A 22,219-nucleotide genomic window follows, 5' to 3' on the forward strand; every position below is an offset into this window, starting at 1 on the left:
AACTGTAATGCATTTAATATCTTCAATTATAAACACATCAAGAGTCATAACAGTCTTCTCTCCAGCTGAGAAAAACATCCATATACTTTGAATGTAGATCTTTTGTTTTATTATTTCTAAGCTAAATGTTTAGGTTTGGGGTGATTACAGCAATAGTTGGTAGTCATATAAATTATATTGCTTAGTTGAAAGTTGAAATCTTTATAATGTCATTTGAGTTTTCATTCAATTTTATATTTAATTTAAATTACACTTTTATATAATCTTATTTAAAGTTTTAGTAATTTAGTGTTTGTGTCATTTCTATTAGGTTTTTTTTTAATGTCTGGATATATTTTATTTGTATTTATTACTTTTAGTTTAAGTTTAGTTATTTTAGGACTTCAGCTTAAACTAAATAAAAATGAGAAATGGTGCTTTGGCACTAGTTGAAATAATAATAAAAATGTTTTAAGTTTTTATATTTAATTTTATTTCATTTATAATGCAGGCCCCACCTGATTCTGAAGCAAAACAATTCCAGTACCACATAAAACTGAAAACAGTTTATTACTATTAATTTAATCTAAGCCTTTCTCATGTAAATTGCAACAGGTTCTGATACTGTTGGGACATATAAGTAAAGATGACAATTAGTAGTCGTTGTCCAGAGTCTCCTCTACTCATTCTAACCAGATCACCAGCTAAACCAGCTGCAAGGGTCTCAAGCAGCAGGACTCGATCACGGAGAGCAGAAGCGTCCATAAAACAGAATGCTCTTGGTTGGATTGTGTCGAATGAAGAAGAGGAACGGATGATCTGCGTTAAAGACCTGCGGGATCGAATAACAACATGGCCTCGCGACGATGCCGGTGGCCGCAGCTGCTTCGGTTCCTTCCTCGTTTACTTCAACAAAGGCTTTATGAATCACCTTCGTCAGCACCAGATCATTGCTGGGCGACATGCCTGAAAGATTCACCTTCTGCTCATCAAACACATCCTCCATTCCCATGCTGATCAGAAGACTCTTCATGTCGTAGGTTTCCTCCATCTTGAATCTGGGCAGCGATACTTCAACTTCTTGTTGATGCATGATTTCAGGTCTCGTCCACTCCATCAGCTTCTCGTAGGTCAGTGCCTTTTCAAGCTGGATGAGACATAAAGGTTTGAATGATTTTTAAAACCACATGAGTACTAAGAACTCTGCACATGTATTTGCTGTTAATAAAGAAAAAAACAAACCACATTCACTCTGGTTATTTGCATTGATGGTTCAGTGAAGAACCTTTAACATCCATGGAACCATTTCATTCCACAAAAGGTTCTTTAAATAATTAAAACGTTCTTCACACCAAGAAAGAATGGTTCTTTTAAGAACTGTTCACTGAAAGATGACTCTTCTATGGCTCTGCTGCAAAATACCCCTTTTGGGAGCAGAACCTGTGCTGTCTCACCTTCTGAAGGCCAGTGGTCTCATCTTGAATCTCGTTAGGAAGGATGATCAACATACTGATATTCTTCCCATCATAAGGCAGCTCCAGAACCTGACTGTCCATCTCTGGGATGAAGGCCAGAGGAAACTCTTTGCTTTGATGCATCATCTTCACTGGTTTAGTTTGAGTCTGCCAAGCATCAATGCAAACACATCAGAACTCCTCATATTTCATTTCATTACATTAAATCAACAAGAAGATGAAATCTCACCTTGTTCAGCTTGAACTGTCCATCTCTGGTGGCTTTCTTCCGGAATTTCGCCTCCCAGTTCCCCTTGAAGTAGATGGCATTCACCAAGACCAGTCTCGTCATCTCATCGATGGATCCCTGTGGAAGCAAGTCCTTGATCTTTCCTGCAAGACAAATTCACATTAAATTCACTGCATGGCACTACCAGAACAAGTAAAAACTAAAGTTATGTACAGGTGCATCTCAATAAATTAGAATGTTGTGGAAAAGTTCATTTATTTCAGTAATTCAACTCAAATTGTGAAACTTGTGTATTAAGTGATTCTTTTAATTGTGATGATTTCGGCTCACATTTAACAAAAACCCACCAATTCACAACAACTGTCTCAACAAATTAGAATACTTCATAAGACCAAAAGAAAAAAAAAAACATTTTTAGTGAATTGTTGGTCTTCTGGAAAGTATGTTCATTTACTGTATATGTACTCAATACTTGGTAGGGGCTCCTTTTGCTTTAATTACTGCCTCAATTCGGCGTGGCATGGAGGTGATCAGTTTGTGGCACTGTTGAGGTGGTGTGGAAGCCCAGGTTTCTTTGACAGTGGCCTTCAGCTCATCTGCATTTTTTTGTCTCTTGTTTCTCATTTTCCTCTTGACAATACTCCGTAGATTCTCTCTGGGGTTCAGGTCTGGTGAGTTTGCTGGCCAGTCAAGCACACCAATAACATGGTCATTTAACTTTTGGTGCTTTTGGTAGTGTGCCAAATCCTGCTGGAAAATGAAATCAGCATCTTCAAAAAGCTGGTCAGCAGAAGGAAGCATGAGGTGCTCCAAAATTTCTTGGTAAACGGGTGCAGTGACTTTGGTTTTCAAAAAACACAATGGACCAACACCAGCAGAAGACACTGCACCACAAATCATCACAGACTGTGGAAACTTAACACTGGACTTCAAGCAACTTGGGATATGAGCTTCTCCACCCTTCCTCCAGACTCTAGGACCTTGGTTTCCAAATGAAATACAAAACTTGCTCTCATCTGAAAAGAGGACTTTGGACCACTGGGCAACAGTCCAGTTCTTCTTCTCCTTAGCCCAGGTAAGACGTCTCAGGAGTGGCTTAACAAGAGGAATACGACAACTGTAGCCAAATTCCTTGACACACGTCTGTGTGTGGTGGCTCTTGATGCCTTGACCCAGCCTCAGTCCATTCCTTGTGAAGTTCACTCAAATTCTTGAATTGATTTTGCTTGACAAACCTCATAAGGCTATGATTCTCTCGGTTGCTTGTGCATCTTTTCTTCCACACTTTTTCCTTCCACTCAACTTTCTGTTAACATGCTTGGATACAGCACTCTGTAAACAGCCAGCATCTTTGGCAATGAATGTTTGTGTTTTACCCTCCTTGTGAAGGGTGTCAATGATTGTCTTCTGGACAACGGTCAGATCAGCAGTGATCCCCATGATTGTGTAGCCTAGTGAACCAAACTAAGAGGCCATTTTGAAGGCTCAGGAAACCTTTGCAGGTGTTTTGAGTTGATTAGCTGATTGGCATGTCACCATATTCTAATTTGTTGAGATCGTTAATTGGTGGGTTTTTGTTAAATGTGAGTCAAAATCATCACAATTAAAACAACCAAAGACTTAAACTACTTCAGTTTGTGTGCACTGAATTTATTTAATACACGAGTTTCACAATTTGAGTTGAATTACTGAAATAAATGAACTTTTCCACGACATTCTAATTTATTGAGATGCACTTGTATATGTGTATGTGTATGACAGCAATAATTTTATTATTTTCCAAAGAGCTATAGAGCAACTCAAGACATTCATTATTTAAAATAATAAATAAATAAATAAAGCTCTACAAATAAACCACTGTATAGGAACAAGACATCAAGAATTTTATCCTCAAAAGAAGCCATAGAACAACTCAAGATCTACAGTACATATAATAAAATAAACCTAAAGATCTAACCATTAATTTAAGAGCGTAGAGCAGGACTGTTATCGATAACTTAAACCAAAAGCAAAACCATTAAAAAAGACATTGCATAAAATGAAAATAACTGAAATAAAATAAAATATAAAAAACCCTTAAATATATTTTTGCCTCAGCTAGTTGCCAAAAACACAACAAAACTAAAACTTTAACCAAAATTAAAATAAAAAATATAAAAATAAAAGCTATAAAATATTAATATGAGCTATACTACTACTACTACTAATAATAATAATAATAAAACACTGTTCCAAACAACCCAGAAGTACTTCACATTTTTACATATTTTTCCCCCAAAGAGCCAAGCTAAAGCAGCTAATCCTTAACCTTTACAAATTACCATTCATTTATTTTCAAAACTATTTGTTTTTAATAGTGCAGAGTAACTTAAAACTTTTTCTGATTAAGTTTATGCTGATCTTCACCTTGAGTGTTTTTCTCCACCCAGCTGTTGATGTCGACACGTTCAGTGTCTGAATTCATCTTGAAGTCCACCTCCTCCAGTCCAGCTTCATAGTATCTTTTTCCATCATTAAGGAATTTCTGTTAACATAGCAAATCGATTAAATTAGCGATCATTTCCAGAACCTTATTCTTTAATACCACGAGCAAACCTTGAATTAATTGTTGTAATTGAGTCTTACCTCCACAAACTGGTAGGACTGCTCTCCGTAGAGACGGTTGGCGAGACTCAACACATACGGGGCTCCTGGTTTCTTCAGTTCACTCATGAGCTTGTTGAAGCTGGAATGAATTTGGTCCTCAGTCTTTTGTCCAGGTGCCGGCTGAGCAGGATTGTTAAAACCCAGGACCTACACAGCATTATTATGGCAGAATTAAATCCCTTTGGTGTTCACAGTCAGAAATGACTGGCAATAAGTAGAACTGCTTGTAAATCTTTCTTTATGCTGTATTATAACCAAATCTTGGACTCAATCTTTTTATCGACTTGTTTTCTTTCAATTAGCACAGTGTTTTTATTTCTTTTTGAAATGAATTGTTTATAAGCCTCACTGATCTGAGTTCATGCACCTCAGTTTCTGAGTGGGAAAAAAGCATTATTTGTGGATAATTTTGACATGTTCTCTCAAAAACTACGGTACAAAATAAATAAATAAATAAATTAAATAATAATAAAATAAAATAAAATAAAATAAATGTATTATATTATTTGAAAGATTTGTAATGAAGATTTGTAATGATATAGCATAATGAGAAATATAAAACCAATTTTTGTAGGTCAGTCATTTTTAACTGAAGTGTAACAAAGTGGGAAAAAAGAACAAAAATTATCAGAAAATTTATGATACGTTATTATTAGTCGTTATGTTGTAGTCAGATGTGATAACATTAGCATTTTTGGGAAAAAGAAACCCTTTTCGGATAAAAATGACTGTGAGGTTGATAAATATAATCTCGCTTTTCTGATAACTTTAGCATCTATTGTAAATTAATTTCTTAAATACCCTTGGTTTTAAATATAAAAATTCAATATATAGACATATAGAATATATAAAGACATTTCAAGGAATGGATGATGTCAAATAAATACTTTGTTGATTTGCGTCCTCAGGCCATTGACTAACTATAAGTAAATATCTGGTATCTTTTCTGATTATGCAATGCCTGGAACTCAAATTACACAGATCGAGTTACAAGCAGAATCAGTTTCCTGTTTGTGAAGCCATTTACATATGTACTGCAGTTATTAATGTTCTGAACATCAATCAATAACTGCAGCTTGGAAGTATAGTGCACATTTGGAATATAATGCACATGTGTGGTGAGGACGAATAAATAATAAACATTGTTCATATTATGGTGAGCTGTTAGCTGATCATAACAGCCTTAAAGGACGCGCCCCTTAAAACCGATCGTTTAGACAGAAATTCAGAATGAGGGTTGAAAATAATAATTTACTCTCTCTCTCTCTATATATATACACTGTAAATAATAATAATAATAATAATAAATAAACATGTCAGATTTTGTGATCTTGTCACTTCCCACTCTTATTCTTTTTTTTTTTTTTTTTAACTCAACACTCACAGGGGTTTAAAAGAACAATATGTGACTCAGGTTGATGCAAAGCAATAAAATAATACACAACCATAATACAAAACATAGTAAATACTTAAATAATAAATAAAAAGATATATAAACAGAAAAACAGGTAGATAAAATCCTAAAATAAATAATTGCACATGAAAATGTCAAGTTCAAAGAATAATCAGGCGGTAACCCTTTCACCGAAGTCATTATTTTTTCCATCAAAACAGTTGTTTTAGCAGCTTTCTTATTAAGTGATGAGCTGAGAGATTCATAAAAGTTTCAGATCAATACAAAAAATCCTAAGATTGGGCATACAATCAGTAACTTAACATTTGTGAAGATGAAATAGGCCACAGAGAGTTAACAGTTTTAACATATCATCCAGCTCCTTTGATCCTGATTCCCAAATCATAAATAGTACATTATTTCAAAACCCCACTCTTATTCTCCCTCTTCACTTTCCCCTCACTCAACAGTCAATGGCATTGCGTCATCAATGTGTACGGATGGCAGGATGTGATTTGGGACGGGACAGTACATAGATGCAGAACCTCAGATTGTGTGAGATCACCTTAAACATCTGCGCCGCTGTGTTTCCTTTTGCTCCGAGCGACACCATGGCCAGAGCCGAGGAGATGCTGATCGGAGAGTAGAACACATTTCCTGATGCGTCTCCTTCACTGATCTTCTCAAACAGGTTTAGAGAGAACTGTGTGTTTGCTGCAGACAAAGTCTCCATTTTCACAAGCTGAGTAAGAAAGAAGAGAGATACATTATCAGCTTAACAGAGTGAAAATAATTCCAAAGAAATCCCAATCACAGCATCGTTCAGTTGTCATTTCCTATGTAAACAACATCACATTTGTCAAAGAAACATAGATGCTTTATGTCTCATATGACATCAGTTCATCAGAACAGTTGTTCGAGGGTCATTTACACGTACAGATCTGAAATTAACTAACTTCTTAGTTCTATCAGACTATTAATTAAATAAAAATCCTTCAAACAAACAAGTGAAATAAAAGCCTTACCTAGAGTATTCAGCAGAAGTGTCCCTTGTGTCAATGAATTTCTTTTCTGTGTCCTTTTAATAAATGTTGCCCAGCCTCTAAAACAAATCCAGCCTTCCTGTCAAACTAAAGGCTTGTTAGAGCTGAATGTAATCGAGGGGAGGGTGGATGATTCAGCAACTCTCAGTAGATCAGTGATCAGAAAATGTCTCGGTTACGTATGGTAACCCTCTTTCCCTGAAGGACGGAACAGAGACGTCACGTCGGTAATCGACGAATTGGGATATCGCTTCGATAGACCAATCTACTTTGAGTGTAAACTAAATGTGACGTGACGTCTCTGTTCACTCCTTCAGCACACAGGAGGATGCAACACTTCTAGTTGAGTGAGCTCGCAACCTGAATGGGCAGGGCACACCTTGTGCCTGATAAGCCAGGGTGATGGCACCCACCTTCTGCCGGCCTCCGTAACAGACAAAGAGCTGGTCTGAAGTCCTGAAGCTTTGTGTCCGGTCTACGTAGCATCTCAATGCTTGGACGGGACAGAGCAAAGCCAGGGCTGGGTCTGCCTCCTCCAGGGACAGCGCTTGCAAGTTCACTACTTGGTCTTTGAAGGGTGTAGTGGGAACCTTGGGCACGTAGCCAGGCCGGGGCCTCAGGATTACCTGGGAGTCAGCCGGCCCAAACTCTAGGCACGAGTCGTCAACCGAGAATGCATGCAGGTCCCCTGCCCTCTTGATGGAGGCCAGTGCAAGCAGGAGCAGAGTTTTCAATGAAAGAAACTTTAGGTCAACTGAATGCAAAGGCTCGAATGGGCCCTGCTGTAGTGAATTTAGCACTAGAGTCAGCTTCCAAGAGGGTGTAAGGGGGCCTAACCTCCCGGCCCCTCTAAGGAACCTGATGACGACGTCATGCTTACCTAAAGTCTTCCCATTCATGGTGTCATGGTACGCAGCAATAGCATCAACCTGGACTTTGAGGGTGGAGGGAGACAGCCTTCGCTCCAGTCCTTGCTGCAGAAAGGAAAGCACGACCGCAATCGGGCATCTTCGGGGGTCTTCTCGGCGATAAGAACACCACTCAACGAACAGGTTCCACCTCAAAGCATAAGCATGTCTCATAGACGGTGCTCTCGCCGAAGGGATGGTGTTCGCTACCTCCTGGGTTAGATCACTTAGACCCTCTACGTCCCGTCCAGGGACCAAACATGGAGTTTCCAAAGGTCTGGACGTGGGTGCCACACGGTGGGCTGTCTCTGAGTCAGTAGATCCTTCCTCAGAGGAATCGGCCAAGGAGGGTCTGTCACAAGGAACACTGGGAACCAGGTCCAAGTGGGCCAATACGGCGCCACTAGCAAGATTCGCTCCTCATCCTCCCGGATTTTGCATAGTGTCTGTGCGAGAAGACTCACTGGGGGAAACGCATATTTGCATAGGCCTTGCGGCCAGCTGTGTGCCAGTGCGTCCATGCTGAGTGTTCCCTCGGTCAGGGGGTAGAACAACTGGCAGTGAGAGGTCTCTGGAGAAGCAAACAGGTCTACCTGAGCAGCTCTGATGCGTCTCCAAATCAGCTGGACCGTCTGGTGATGGAGTCACCATTCTCCCGGAAGCATTGCTTGAGACAGTTCGTCGGCTGTATGCTTGAGCAGGCCCGGAATGTGAACAGAACAAAGTGACCTCAGAACCTTCCAACTCCAAAGGAGGAGGTGGCGGTTGAGTTGCGACATGCGACGGGAGCGAAGACCACCTTGTCGGTTGATGTACGCAATTGTCGCTGCGTTGTCCATTTGGAACAGCAAGTGCTTGCCTCCTAAGCGCCCTTTGAGACGGTTCAAGGCAAGGCGCACTGCTAACAACTCAAGGCAATTGATGTGCCTGATCTATGAAGAATTTCAGTCAGGTTTCAGGCCCCATCATAGCACAGAAACTGCACTTGTTAAAATTACAAATGACTTGCTTCTTGCGTCAGACCAAGGCTGCATCTCATTGCTAGTTTTACTTGATCTTAGTGCTGCGTTCGACACCATAGATCATGACATACTCATAGATAGATTACAAAACTATACAGGTATCCAAGGGGAGCCTTTAAGATGGCTTAGATCCTACCTGTCCGATCACTACCACTTTGTTTATTTAAATGGGGAGTCATCTCATTTATCACCAGTAAAATATGGAGTGCCACAAGGATCTGTCCTAGGTCCTCTGCTATTTTCAATATACATGTTGCCCCTTGGTAATATCATTCAAAAATATGGGATTAGTTTCCACTGTTATGCTGATGATACTCAACTATATATCTCAACAAGACCAGATGAAACTTTTAAATTATCTGAGCTAACAGAGTGTGTTAAAAATTGGATGACCAATAATTTTCTCCTATTAAATTCAGATAAGACAGAGATATTACTTACTGGACCAAAAAACATTACACAAAATCTCGTAGATTACAATTTGCAACTAGACGGATATACTGTTACTTCCTCTACTGTCAAAAATCTGGGTGTTATATTAGACAGCAACTTGTCTTTTGAAAATCATATTTCCCGTGTTACAAAAACAGCATTCTTCCATCTTAGAAACATTGCCGAGCTACGATGCAGAAAAGCTAGTTCATGCATTCATGACTATTGTAATGCACTGCTAGCTGGTTGTCCTGCATCCTCAATAAACAAGCTACAGGTAGTCAAAAATGCAGCGGCTAGAGTCCTTACCAGGTCAAGACAATATGATTATATTACCCCAATTTTACAGTCTCTGCACTGGCTACCTATTAAGTTCCGTATCATTTACAAAATATTATTACTTACTTATAAGGCCCTAAATGGTTTAGCTCCTGCGTACCTAACTAGTCTTCTACCACGCTACAATCCATCATGCTCCCTAAGGTCACAAAACTCTTGACTTTTGGTAGTACCTAGGATAGCTAAGGAGGTAGAGCTTTTTCACATTTGGCTCTCAAACTCTGGAATAGCCTTCCTGATAATGTTCGTGTTTCAGACACATTTTTTCTGTTTAAATCTAGATTAAAAACACACCTCTTCTTTAGCTTGGGTTAAACTAATTAATTTTACTTGGCTGGAACAGCAGCTACGCTAATTATGTCTCTATTTGTTTCTCTGTTTTGCCACGGGATTTACATCCCTTGGTAACTAGGATTTACACAAGCTCCAGTCTGGATCCAGAACACCTGAGAAGAGATGATGCCAACCCCTCAGAGGACCTCAGATGATGCTAACCCAGAGACAACATACAGAACTACCACATTTTGCTATAAGTTTGATTGCATAATTGCTGTTAATAGTGTTAATCGTCTGTTTGTTTACGTCTTTTATTGATTTCTTCCGAACATTTCTGCCATATGCACATAAACTGACAGTCATCACTGATAAGCTACTACTAAATATTGTAGAAACTTAATTTTCTGTAAAGTTGCTTTGCAATGATTTGTATCGTAAAATGTGCTAAACAAATAAACTTGAATTGAATGTGCCAAAGCAGCAGCGGGCCCATCCAAACCCCTGAGACTGCATGCACATTGTATGCGGCCCCCCAGACAGTGGTTGAGGCATCTGAAGTAGCCTACTAAAATGATTCAAACTAAAACTGAAATAAAAATAAATAGTAATCCTGATGTTTTTAAAAAAACACATAGTACATAAAATTACTAATTACTAACAAATGAAAATTCAAAATATTAACATACTAGTAAGACTGGTTTACATAAATGGTATTGAACATTTCTAAAATTATTACCCATTTAAAAAATACATTTCAATAAACACACTGAGGTTTTGTGACAACATGCCCCAACAGCATTGTATTGGCCTGTATTATAACAGGCTTCTTTTTACAAAGTCTAGATCAGTTAAAGACAAAGTTTTGTGTTGATTTTTACATTTGGTATTTAGTTGCCTTTCTTTATGGCTTTTCAGAAAAAGATGACATTTAAACGCAAAACAATACATAACATGTAGTTTAATTATTTGACTGCATTAAGTTAAATGTGACAACATGCCCCAACCTTTTTTAACTAAAAAAAACACAAGTTCTTAATGTAAACGGATGCATCTGATTACATATATGACATGCAGAGACCCGTGCAAAACCACAACATCTGAATTATCATCAAAAGGTGAGACCAGGACAACTGTACTGCATTTAATATCTTCAATTATAAACACATCAAGAGCCATAACATTCTTCTCTCCAGCTGAGAAAGACATCCATATTTTGAATCTAAATCCATTGTTTAATTATTTCTATGTTAAATGCTTAGTTTTGGGGTGATTCTAGCAATAGTTGTTGTAGTGTGTTTAGTTTTATAGTGAAATTGTAATGCTCAATTAAAAGTTGAAATCTTTACAATGATGCCCACTATTTCAATGCCCATTATTTCAATAAAGAATCTAATCGAAGACTCTAAAAGAATGCTGTTTTTATATAATTTTATATATTTTTTAATTTTCATTCATTTTTAAATGCTAGTTTTATGTAACCTTAAAGTTTTTGTAATTTTGTGTTTTTGTCAATTCATGTCTAATTTATTGCTTCAGCTTAAACTAAACAAAAATGAGAAATATTGCCTTGGCACTAGCTGAAGAAAAAAAGTTTTATATTTAATTTTATTTCAGTTCTTGTTTATTTTATTTCCAATAAGGAAAATGATTTTCTTTTAGTTTGTTTTAGTTAATGATAATAACCCTGCTCTAAAATGATCAGTACAAAGTATTTAATGCAATTCAAATAATTATAATGCAGGTCCCACTTGAGACTGAAGCAAAACAATTCAAGTACCACACAAAACTGAAAACAGTTTATTACCATTCATTTAATGTAAGTCTTTCTCGTGTAAATTGCAATAGGTTCTGATACTGTTGGGACATATAAGTAAAGATGACAATTAGTAGTAGTTGTCCAGAATCTCCTCTACTCATTCTAACCAGATCACCAACTAAACCAGCTGCAAGGGTCTCAAGCAGCAGGACTCGATCACGGAGAGCAGAAGCGTCCGTAAAACAGAATGCTCTTGGTTGGATTGTGTCGGATGAAGAAGAGGAACGGATGATCTGCGTTAAAGACCTGCGGGATCATTGCACAAGAATCTGCGACGATGCCGGTGGCTGCAGCTGCTTCGGTTCCTTCCTCGTTTACTTCAACAAAGGCTTTATGAATCACCTCCGACACCACCAGGTCGTTGTTGGGCGACATGCCTGAAAGATTCACCTTCTGCACGTCAAACACATCCTCCATTCCCATGCTGATCAGAAGATTCTTCATGTCGTAGGTTTTCTCCATCTTGAATCTGGGCAGCGATACTTCAACTTCTTGTTGACGCATGACTTCAGGTCTCGTCCACTCCATCAGCTTCTCGTAGGTCAGTGCCTTTTCAAGCTGCATAAGAAAGTCATGTTAATGTTTTTTTTTAAAAAACCATATGAAACCAACATATATGCTAAGAACTTGGCACATGTATTTGCCATAAAGAAATAATGAAACAACAATCCATGTACAATAAAGGTCCTTTATTGGCATCTATGGTTCCATGAAGAACATTTAACATCCATGGAACCTTTCCATTCCACAAAAGGTTCTTTACAGTGGAAAATGGTTCTTTAGATGTTCTTCACATTAAGAAAAAATGGTTCTTTTAAGAACTGCTCACTTAAAGGTTCTTTGGGAAACGAAAAATAGTTCTTCTATGGCTTCACTGTGAAAACCCCATTTTGGGACCTTCATTTTTAATAAAGTCAATATATGCTGAATAAAGTATAATCTGTGCTGTCTCACCTTCTGAAGGCCAGTGGTCTCATCTTGAATCTCACTCGGAAGGATGATCAACATACTGATATTCTTCCCATCATACGGCAGCTCCAGAACCTGACTGTCCATCTCTGGGATGGAGGCCAGAGGAAACTTTGAGTCCTGATACATCATCTTCACCGGTTTAGTTTGAGTCTGCCGAGCATCAATAGAAAGACATCAAAACTCCCCCGCTTTCATTTCAAATATTTTAATTCAACAAGAAGATGAAATCTCACCTTGTTCAGCTTGAACTGTCCATCTCTGGTGGCTTTCTTCCAGAATTTCTTCACCCAGTTCCCCTTGAAGTAGATGGCGTTCACCAAGACCAGTCTCGTCATCTCATCGATGGATCCCTGTGGGAGCAAGTCCTTGATCTTTCCTGAAAACAAAATAATATAATAGTATCTCAAAGATTCTTTTGAAACCTAAAGCTTTACAAATAAATGTATGAAAAATCTTTGTTTTTAACAGTGTTGAGTCACTTTAAATTCAGAATAAGTTCATGCTGGTCTTCACCTTGAGTGTTTTTCTCCACCCAGTTGTTGATGTCGACACGTGCAGCGTCTGAATTCATTTTGAAGTCCACCTTCTCCAGTCCGGCTTCATAGTATCTTTTTGCATCATTAAGGAATTTCTGTAACATAGCAAATCGATTAAATTAGCGATCATTTCCAGAACCTTATTCTTTAATATCACGAGCAAACCTTCAATTAATTGTTGTAATTGAGTCTTACCTCCACAAACTGGTAGGATTGCTCTCCGTAGAGACGGTTGGCGAGACTCAACACATACGGGGCTCCTGGTTTCTTCAGTTCACTCATGAGCTTGTTGAAGCTGGAATGAATTTGGTCCTCAGTCTTTTGTCCAGGTGCCGGCCGAGGAGGACATTTCTGTTTGCATCAAACAATATCTAATTTAATCAGATGAACCCAAAGACTACATGCATGACTTCGGCAAATACAGCTGTTATTGCAAGCCATGAGGTTAGTATTTCACATAAATACTCATACTAAACCTTAAGTTCAGGAGGTACCTCAAACTTCTGGGTTTGTTGTGTCATTGACGGTCCATGTTGACCCTTGACACCGCAGGCGATCTGGGGCTTCTGAGCTTGTTGATGAGATGCTGGAGTCGCTGCGTCAGGTTTGGGAGGATTGATAAAACTCAGGACCTAGACAATTTTATTATGGTAGAATTAAATTCTTGGTATCCCCAGACAAAAATGGCTGGTCTTTTAAAACATTTTTATAACATGTTCACTCAAAAACTAAGGTGCATCATATCAATGAGGACTATGATCAATCATTTCCAAAAAAAAAAAAAATACAAAACCTGTGCTAATTAAAAGAAAACAGGTCAATAAAAAGATTGAATCTACGATTTCATGATAATATAACATAACGAGAAATACATAAGCAATTTAAATACCTTGTGAGAGCAAAGCCAGTAAGTTTTAGGGTCCTATCATACACCCGGCGCAATGCGACGCAAGGCACAAGTGTGTTTGCTAGTTTCAGTCCGGCACCGTTTGCATTTTCCCGCCCAGCGCCACGTTGTTTAATTAGCATATGCATTTGCGCCCATTTGTGTTCCCATGGGCGTGCTGGTCTAAAAAAAGAGGTGTATTCAGGTGCATTGCTGGCGCATTGCTATTTTAAGGAGCTGAAAATAGACTGCGCCGTAGACCAACTCAAACCTGGTCTAAAGTCTGGCGCAATGTTTTTTCTTTGTTATTTAAATAGCGTGTTAGTATAGGGAGGTCCACAACGCGCGTACATGCTGCTTATTAAACACAGGGACGCACAGCAGCACACAAACATGCCAAATATTAAAAATTAAAGGATTGCAATGCATAAGAATTTTTGTAGGCTAATTAAATATAAAAATGCCTACATGTCATAATGGATAGTTATCGCATGTATTAGAATTAGGCTATCTATTTGCTCGCACACGAGCAGCTCCTTTTCATCTCGGAGACGCGTTCTGTCTTTGCCGCCGTGTAGCAAATCCGTCATGGCACGAGCGCAACTGGCTCTTAAAGGGAATGGAAGATGAGACTCTGATTGGTTTATTGCACGTTACGCCCAAAAAACACCCATTACTCATTAAAGTTCGCGTGAACTGGAAGTTGCAAACAAAATAGTGGGCGTGGCTTTATTTTCCAACTAGCACCTGATTGGATCTAGAACCAAAAATGCACCTCCTCGCCATCGCTCCTTTCACGCGCTGTCAATGCTCGCAAACACACAGGCAGCCTGTCTACTGTCAGTTGGAGGGGCGTGGTCAGGGAAGGTCCTCCAATGCAGAAGGAAGGGGCATTTTCAGATTTTGATTAAAGATTACAAAGCCAAAACATTTTTTTGTGTGGATTGACTTGCATGGATGATTTGTTCACCACAAAACAGTCAGTTTAGGCAAACAAAGTAAATATGGTCAATTTTGATTTCAGTTGGACTTTAAGAGAATAGGGACAACCCGTTTAGACCATGCGCACGGGCACGCCAACCGTTTTTCCGTCGTTAAAATAGCAAAAGTGGATTTGGTCACGCCCTGAGTGCACCTACGCCGTGCGCTTTACACTTTGCGTTTAGATCGTTAAAATAGGGCACTCAGTCAGATGTAAAAATAATTGTGGAAAAGGAAATCCTCTCTGGGACAAAATGACTGTGAGCGTTAATAAATATAATCTCATTATTATTATAACTTAAAAAATCTAATGTGAATCCATTTCTTAAATACCCTTTAGAAAGTTTAAAATGCACTACAAATAATGACATTTCAAGGAACGGATGATGTCAGAAAAACTCTTTGTTGATTTGTGCTCTCAGCCCATTGATTATCTTAAATAAGTGGAAATATCTGGCAGCATTTTTGTTTATGCAATGCCTAGAACTCACATTGATAAGCAGAATGTTTATGAAATCATTTTTACATCTGTTCTGCTTACAAGTCAATGTTTAACAAATAATCTCCACTGAACATTAAACCATAACTGCAGCTTGGAAATATAGTCCATATTTGTAATAAAAAGCACAAGCTGCAACAGTGTAGTGAGGACGAGTAAATAATAACCAATGTTCATTTCTGGGTGAGATGTTCCTTTAAAAATCTTTTCTGCAAAAGGCTTGCGTCACTTCTTGGTCTTGTTCCCTCTCTGTCTGTATTAACTTTCTCTTCACTCTCTCTCAGTTGAAGTAGGTGCAGAAATTCAGATTGTGTGAGATCACCTTAAACATTTGCACCGCTGTGTTTCCTTTTGCTCCGAGCGACACCATGGCCAGAGCCGAGGAGATGCTGATCGGAGAGTAGAACACATTTCCTGATGCGTCTCCTTCACTGATCTTCTTGAACAGGTTTAGAGAGAACTGTGTGTTTGCTGCAGACAAAGGCTCCATTTTCACAAGCTGATCAAGAAAGAAGAGAGATGCATTATCAGCGTAACAAATAAAGTGTCAATAATTCCAAACACAAGCCGTCATTTCCAATGTAAACATCACATGTTTGTCAAAGAAACATGGATGCTTTGTCTCATATGGCATCAGATTTCTAATATCAGAACAGTAGTTCAGTAGTCTGTAGTTGGACCATTTACACATACAGATATCAGATTTACTGATTTGTTAGTTCTGTTAGACTATAAACTATATAAAAGTACTTCAAACAAACAGAGAAGTGAATTAAAAGCTTTACCTTGAGTATTCAGCAGAAGTGAAGAGGTTTCCCGTAGCCATAATTTCAGAAGCGAGGGGGACAGAAATGTTATAAATACACACACACACACATATTACAGTATAACATTTCTGTAATCTATATACCAGTCAACAGTTTTTGAACAATAAGATTTTTTATATTTTATATAGAAGTCTCTTCTGCTCACCAAGCCTGCATTTATTTGATCCAAAGTACAGCAAAAGTAGTAATGTTGTGAAATATTTTTACTATTTAAAATAACTGCTTTCTATTTTAATATTCATGTGAAATAAAAAGCTTTTGTAACATAATAATACATGATACCATTCAAAAACTTGGAGTCAGTATATTTTTATTTTTTGGAAAAGAAATTATAGAAAATAATACATTTATCTAGCAAGGATGCTTTAAATTGATCAAAAGTGATGATAAAGACATTTATAATGTTACAAAAGATTTCTATTTCAGATAAATGCTGTTCTTCTGAACTTTCCATTCATCAAAGAAACCTGAAACAATTCTACTCAACATCATCATCATCATCATAATAAATGTTTTTTGAGCAGCAAATCAGAATATCAACATAATTTCTGAAGGATCGTGTGACTGAGTAATGATGCTAAAAATGTAGCTTTGAAATCACAATAAATTACATTTTAAAATATAATCAAATAGAAAAAGTTTTTCAAAATACTAAAAAAAATTCAAAATTGTACTGTTTTGCTGTACTTTGGATCAAATAAATGCAGGCTTGGCGAACAGAAGAGACTTATATACTACAAACACTTGTCATATCACATAATAAGGAAGTTTCTATACTGTAATAAATGCTGTCAATTAGCACTGCATTGTTCTTATACATTATTTATTACCTGGAGAAGATTAGAAAAACACAAATAAACCATATATTGTCGCAATCGTATGCCTTCATGTTTCCAAACGTTTCCGTTTTTCTGTAAAAACAACTGTTTTCATACAGCGATGGACGCTTTTTGTCCATTTCCTGGTTATACTTTCTGCGCGAGAGCGCCTCCAGCTTCGAGTATGAATGAAACACACACTGCATGAGTGTTTAGCTCTCCATGATGTTCCTCTCGCCTTATTCTGGGTCCGAATAAAATATCAGGTCATGTGCAGACTACCCTGTCTCTTTGAGTTTTAAATCAGCTCTTGAAAACCTCTATAAGAACACACTCGCCCGAGAAAAGTGCGGGGGACGAATTTACATTATATTAAAACATTCTGAAATTCTGTACACTACTTTTTGAGTTTACACACTTCAAACTACAAACAAATGCTTATTTCCCCCATATTTGCATTTATAGCCTATACACTATATGCTGCTAAAAGAAGTAGCAGATTAAATAAATAACTGAAAGAAATAACATTCCTTAAGGCATGTCATAGGTTAAAAAAGCACAGCGGATGAAGAGAAATCTGACCAAAATGAAGCTGCTAAAGGACAATTACAAAATACATGACAGCAAGTTTAAAGTTAAATGTTGTAATTCAATGAGGGTTAAACTGTGTCGTCATAAGGTCATTTCCCATCATGCTCAGAGGAGAGCAAGTACGACAGTATTTTTAACTGGAGTGCACGATTTGAATTGGAATATTATTGTTCCTGAAACTGTTATACAATAATTAATTTAAAAAAATAATAAACCATGACATGCATCAAGCATCATTTCTGCACATTATCACACAACATCAGACGTACAGGCTGATGTTATACATGTGAATGGCTGTGAAGTAACTTACTTGCTTTAAAATGAAGGTTATTAAGTCAGAACTGTGAGTTATTTTGGGTGTGACTGTATGAAGACACTAGTGTGTAAACACACTTTCACCATCATACAGTATGGCAGGTGTAATCAGTGTGCCTTTGGTTTTGTGCCAAGTAGATTGTTTTCACTGGAAGTTAAAGAATTCCAGTTTATTAGTCTGCAAACCACAAAATGTTCTTGCAAAAGTTTTCAGGTTTCTTTCCACACATTTGATTAACACATTTCGAGTAATTGTGCTGTCATCTGTGGATAAATAAATAAATATAAAATTGTGAAATTAGAGTCCATCTGTTCGGAGGTGTTTTTAATCAGTGAGGTGAATATCAGGTGTCAGTGTGTGCCCTGTTTTATTTAAAGAACAGGGATCTATCTGTTCATGTTTGTGGAAGTGTATCATGGCACAAACAAATGAGATCTCTGAGGACCTCAGAAAAAGAGTTGCTGTTGCTCATCAGGCTAGAAAAGGTTTTAAAGCCATGTCTAAAGAGTTTTGAACCCCACCAATCCACGGTCAGACAGATTGTGTACAAATGGAGAAGAATTCAAGAGCACTGTTACCCTCCCCAGGAGTGCTCCATCAACAAAGAACACTCAAAAAGCAAGACGTGTAAAAGTCCACTAGGTTTCAAAGGACTGCAGGCTAACTTCTAAACAACTAAAGGCCTTTCTCACATTGGCTAATGTTAATGTTTATGAGTTCACCATCAGGAGAACACTGAACAACCATGGTGTCCATGGCAGAGTCGCAAGAAGAAAGCCACTGCTCTCCCAACATTACTGCCCGTCTGCAGTTTGCTAAAGATCATGTGGACAAGCCAGAGGAATATTGGAGATGAGACCAGCATAAGAACCTTATCCCATCTGTGAAACATGGTGGTCGTAGTGCATGATTCTGGCCTGTTTTGCTGCATCTGGTCCAGGACGGCTTGCCATCATTGATGGAATAATGAATACAAAAATATAACAACAAATTCCCAAAAAAAAAGAAAGTACACCTTTCAGAAAAACAAATACCAAGAGAAAGCATACAAACAATACAACCAAACCAAGCACACAAGTCATTCTACCAAAGAATAGGTAAAGAAGAACAAAGATAATGTTCGATTAAGTCAAATTCCGGACCTAAATCCAATTGAAATTTTGTGGAAGGACCTAAAGCAAGCAGTTCATAGGAGGAAACCCACCAACATAACAGAGCTGAAGTGGTTCTGTACTGAGGAATGGGCTAAAATTCCTACAAGCCATTGTACAGGACTGATCAGCTGTTACAAAAAACCTGCAATACCTGCAGTTATTGCTGCAAAAGGGGGTCATATACTGAAAGCAAAGATATATATACTTTTGCCACTCACAAATATTGAGAAAAATAAGTTTGTATTCTAGATTGTACCAACATGTAGCCAGTTGAATACACTGCCTGGACAAAAAAGATTAGCTTGTATTGACAATGTGAGTTGAATTGTTCTGTAAAGTCAGCTCCAGCATATCCTGAAGACCTTCAGTAGGGTCAAGCTCGAGACTCTGTGGTGACCAATTCATACATGAAAATTATTCCTCATGCTCCCTGAACCACAATTTGAGCCTGATGAATCTTGACACTGTCATCCTGGAGTATGAACATGGGTACATCTTCCAGTATGGTTATTTTTAGAATTGAAAAGCTACTCACTGCATAACTTAGGGTTAAAAGAATTGTTGCCAAACATACAACAGGCTTTATGAAAAGGCTTTATGAATCACCTTCGACAGCACCAGGTCATTCCTGGTCGATATGCCTGAAAGATTCACCTTCTGAAGGTAAAAGGTAACTTCTATTCCCATGCTGATCAGAAACTGTGCCATGGATGAAGATTAATTTCAAATATACTTTAAATGAACAAGAGCATGAAATCTCACCTTGTTCAGCTTGAACTGTCCATCTCTGGTGATTTCCTTTGGGAAATTCTTCTATCATTAACTAAAACTAAAAGCAAAACCATTAAAAAGGGTTTCATTACTTAAAATGAAATTAACTGAAACAAAATATCAAAAAACTCTTAAACATTTAATTTCAGCTAGTTGCCAAAACACAACAAAATTACTAAAACTTTAACCAAAATCAATATATATAAAACATTAATTCAAAACATTAATAAGAACTACAGTATAATAGGATCTCAAAACAAACAAACAAACAAACAAAAACAAACAAACAAACACCGTTTTCCATACAAATGTTCCAAACAAATATGAAGAGCTTCACATTTCCAAATGAGCCAACCTAAAGCAACTAAATGATTCTGATTGGCCAGTCACCACATTCCGAAGGTGCGTTCAAGCCATATTGTAATTACCATAATTATGAAATACTAACTTGTAAAAAGCGTTCATGTCCTTGTTAAACTCGTTATTACAACTTGTGAACTAGGAGTGTTCTGAGAGCTACGGCTGATACCTCCTGACCACCTCAAATTCATCAGGCGCTATGTTCAGGCATTGATAGTGCAATAGTTCTGAGTTCGAGTCCAAGGGTGTGAACAGCTCCAAGCAAAACGTCACATGTTGTCATCTCGAAATTACAGTAATTACGATATGGCATGAATGCAGCATCATTCCCTGATAACACCTAGGTGAAACTAATAACACAGGCTCAGTCAGGTAACTGCAGTCGGCGCTATTTGTTTGCAGGGAAAAAAAAAATTCTTCTTGTTGGCTAATAAAATATTCAAACGCAAATCAGTACAAATCATCACAACTTCTCTATACAGCTTGGTTAATTTTTTTTTTTTAATTACCTTAACGAATGTGGTATCCTGTCAGGAATTACAGCAATAGTTGGTAGTATTATAATGTCTACTTAACATTATTTCAGTAAAGCATCTAGTTTAAGACTGAAACAGAGCTATTTTAGTATAATTTATAAGTTTGAGTATTCATTAATTTTTACATATAAAAAAGCTTTCTTATTAAGTGATGAGCTGAGCGATTCATAAAATAGTTTCAGATCAATACAAAAAAATCCTAAGATTGGGCATACAATCAGTAACTTAACATTTGTGAAGTTTTAACATATCATCCAGCTCCTTTGATCCTTATTCCCCAAATCATAAATAGTACATTATTTCAAAACCCCACTCTTATTCTCTCTCTTTACTTTCCCATCACTCAACAGTCAATGGCATTGCGTCATCAATGTGTGCGGATGGCAGGATGTGATTTGGGACGGGGCCAGAACGTAGATGCAGAACCTCAGATTGTGTGAGATCACCTTAAACATCTGCGCCGCTGTGTTTCCTTTTGCTCCGAGCGACACCATGGCCAGAGCCGAGGAGATGCTGATCGGAGAGTAGAACACATTTCCTGATGCGTCTCCTTCACTGATCTTCTCAAACAGGTTTAGAGAGAACTGTGTGTTTGCTGCAGACAAAGGCTCCATTTTCAGAAGCTGAGTAAGAAAGAAGAAAATGCATTATCAGCTTAACAGAGTTAAAATAATTCCAAAGAAATCCCAATCACAGCATTGTTCAGTTGTCATTTCCTATGTAAACAACATCACATTTGTCAAAGAAACATAGATGCTTTATGTCTCATATGACATCAGTTCATCAGAACAGTTGTTTGAGGGTCATTTACATGTACAGATCTGAACTTCTTAGTTATATCAGACTATTAATTAAATAAAAATCCTTCAAATAAACAAACAAACAAAAAAGAGAAGTGAAATAAAAGCCTTACCTAGAGTATTCAGCAGAAGTGTCCCGTGTGTCAATGAATTCTCTTCTTTGTCCTTTTAATAAATGTTGCCCAGCCTCTAAAACAAATCCAGCCTTCCTGTCAAACTAAAGGCTTGTTAGAGCTGAATGTAGTCGAGGGGAGGGTGGATGATTCAGCAACTCTCAGTAGATCAGTGATCAGACGTCTCGGTTACGTATGGTAACCCTCGTTCCCTGAAGGACGGAACAGAGACGTCACGTCGGTGACCGGCAAATTGGAATATCGATTCGATAGAGCAATCTACTTCGAGTGTAAACTAAACGAGCCAATGCACACTGGCATGTAATTATTGCATCCAGCTGCCGCTGATCACAGCGTGAGTATAATAAGGCAGCAGGTGCAATGCATACCAGGTTTTCGCTGAGGAGCCGAGCCGGTGACCCAGCCGCTCAGCGGTGGTACAGCAACCATAGCGACGGGACGTGACGTCTCTGTTCCCTCCTTCAGTGCGGAAGGAGAATG

At 37.9% G+C, this 22,219-nt stretch overlaps 1 protein-coding gene across 8 annotated transcripts; it reads right to left on the minus strand.

Annotated features, from left to right (window-relative positions):
- Positions 1-384: 384 nt before the first annotated feature.
- Positions 385-21,999, minus strand: LOC122140050 (leukocyte elastase inhibitor-like). 8 transcript variants are annotated; one of them, XM_042741767.1, is made up of 9 exons: positions 16,218-16,353; positions 15,755-15,931; positions 13,543-13,698; positions 13,413-13,417; positions 4,309-4,459; positions 4,090-4,207; positions 1,684-1,826; positions 1,434-1,601; positions 385-1,126 (listed from the first exon to the last, which is right to left on the minus strand). In XM_042741767.1, exons 2-9 carry the CDS (start codon positions 15,920-15,922, stop codon positions 722-724), a joined length of 1,314 nt encoding a protein of 437 aa, XP_042597701.1. In that variant the 5' UTR covers positions 15,923-15,931; positions 16,218-16,353; the 3' UTR covers positions 385-721. The 8 variants fall into 8 exon arrangements, with proteins under 8 accessions (XP_042597701.1, XP_042597700.1, XP_042597696.1 ...); XM_042741766.1 differs by lacking the exons at positions 15,755-15,931; positions 16,218-16,353 and adding exons at positions 21,252-21,428; positions 21,719-21,999 and having other exon boundaries at positions 386-1,126; XM_042741762.1 differs by lacking the exon at positions 16,218-16,353 and adding an exon at positions 17,090-17,355 and having other exon boundaries at positions 386-1,126.
- Between the last annotated feature and the right edge of the window lie 220 nt (positions 22,000-22,219).

The sequence above is a fragment of the Cyprinus carpio genome, chromosome B16 (assembly GCF_018340385.1).
Source record: "Cyprinus carpio isolate SPL01 chromosome B16, ASM1834038v1, whole genome shotgun sequence".
Lineage (NCBI taxonomy): Eukaryota > Metazoa > Chordata > Actinopteri > Cypriniformes > Cyprinidae > Cyprinus > Cyprinus carpio.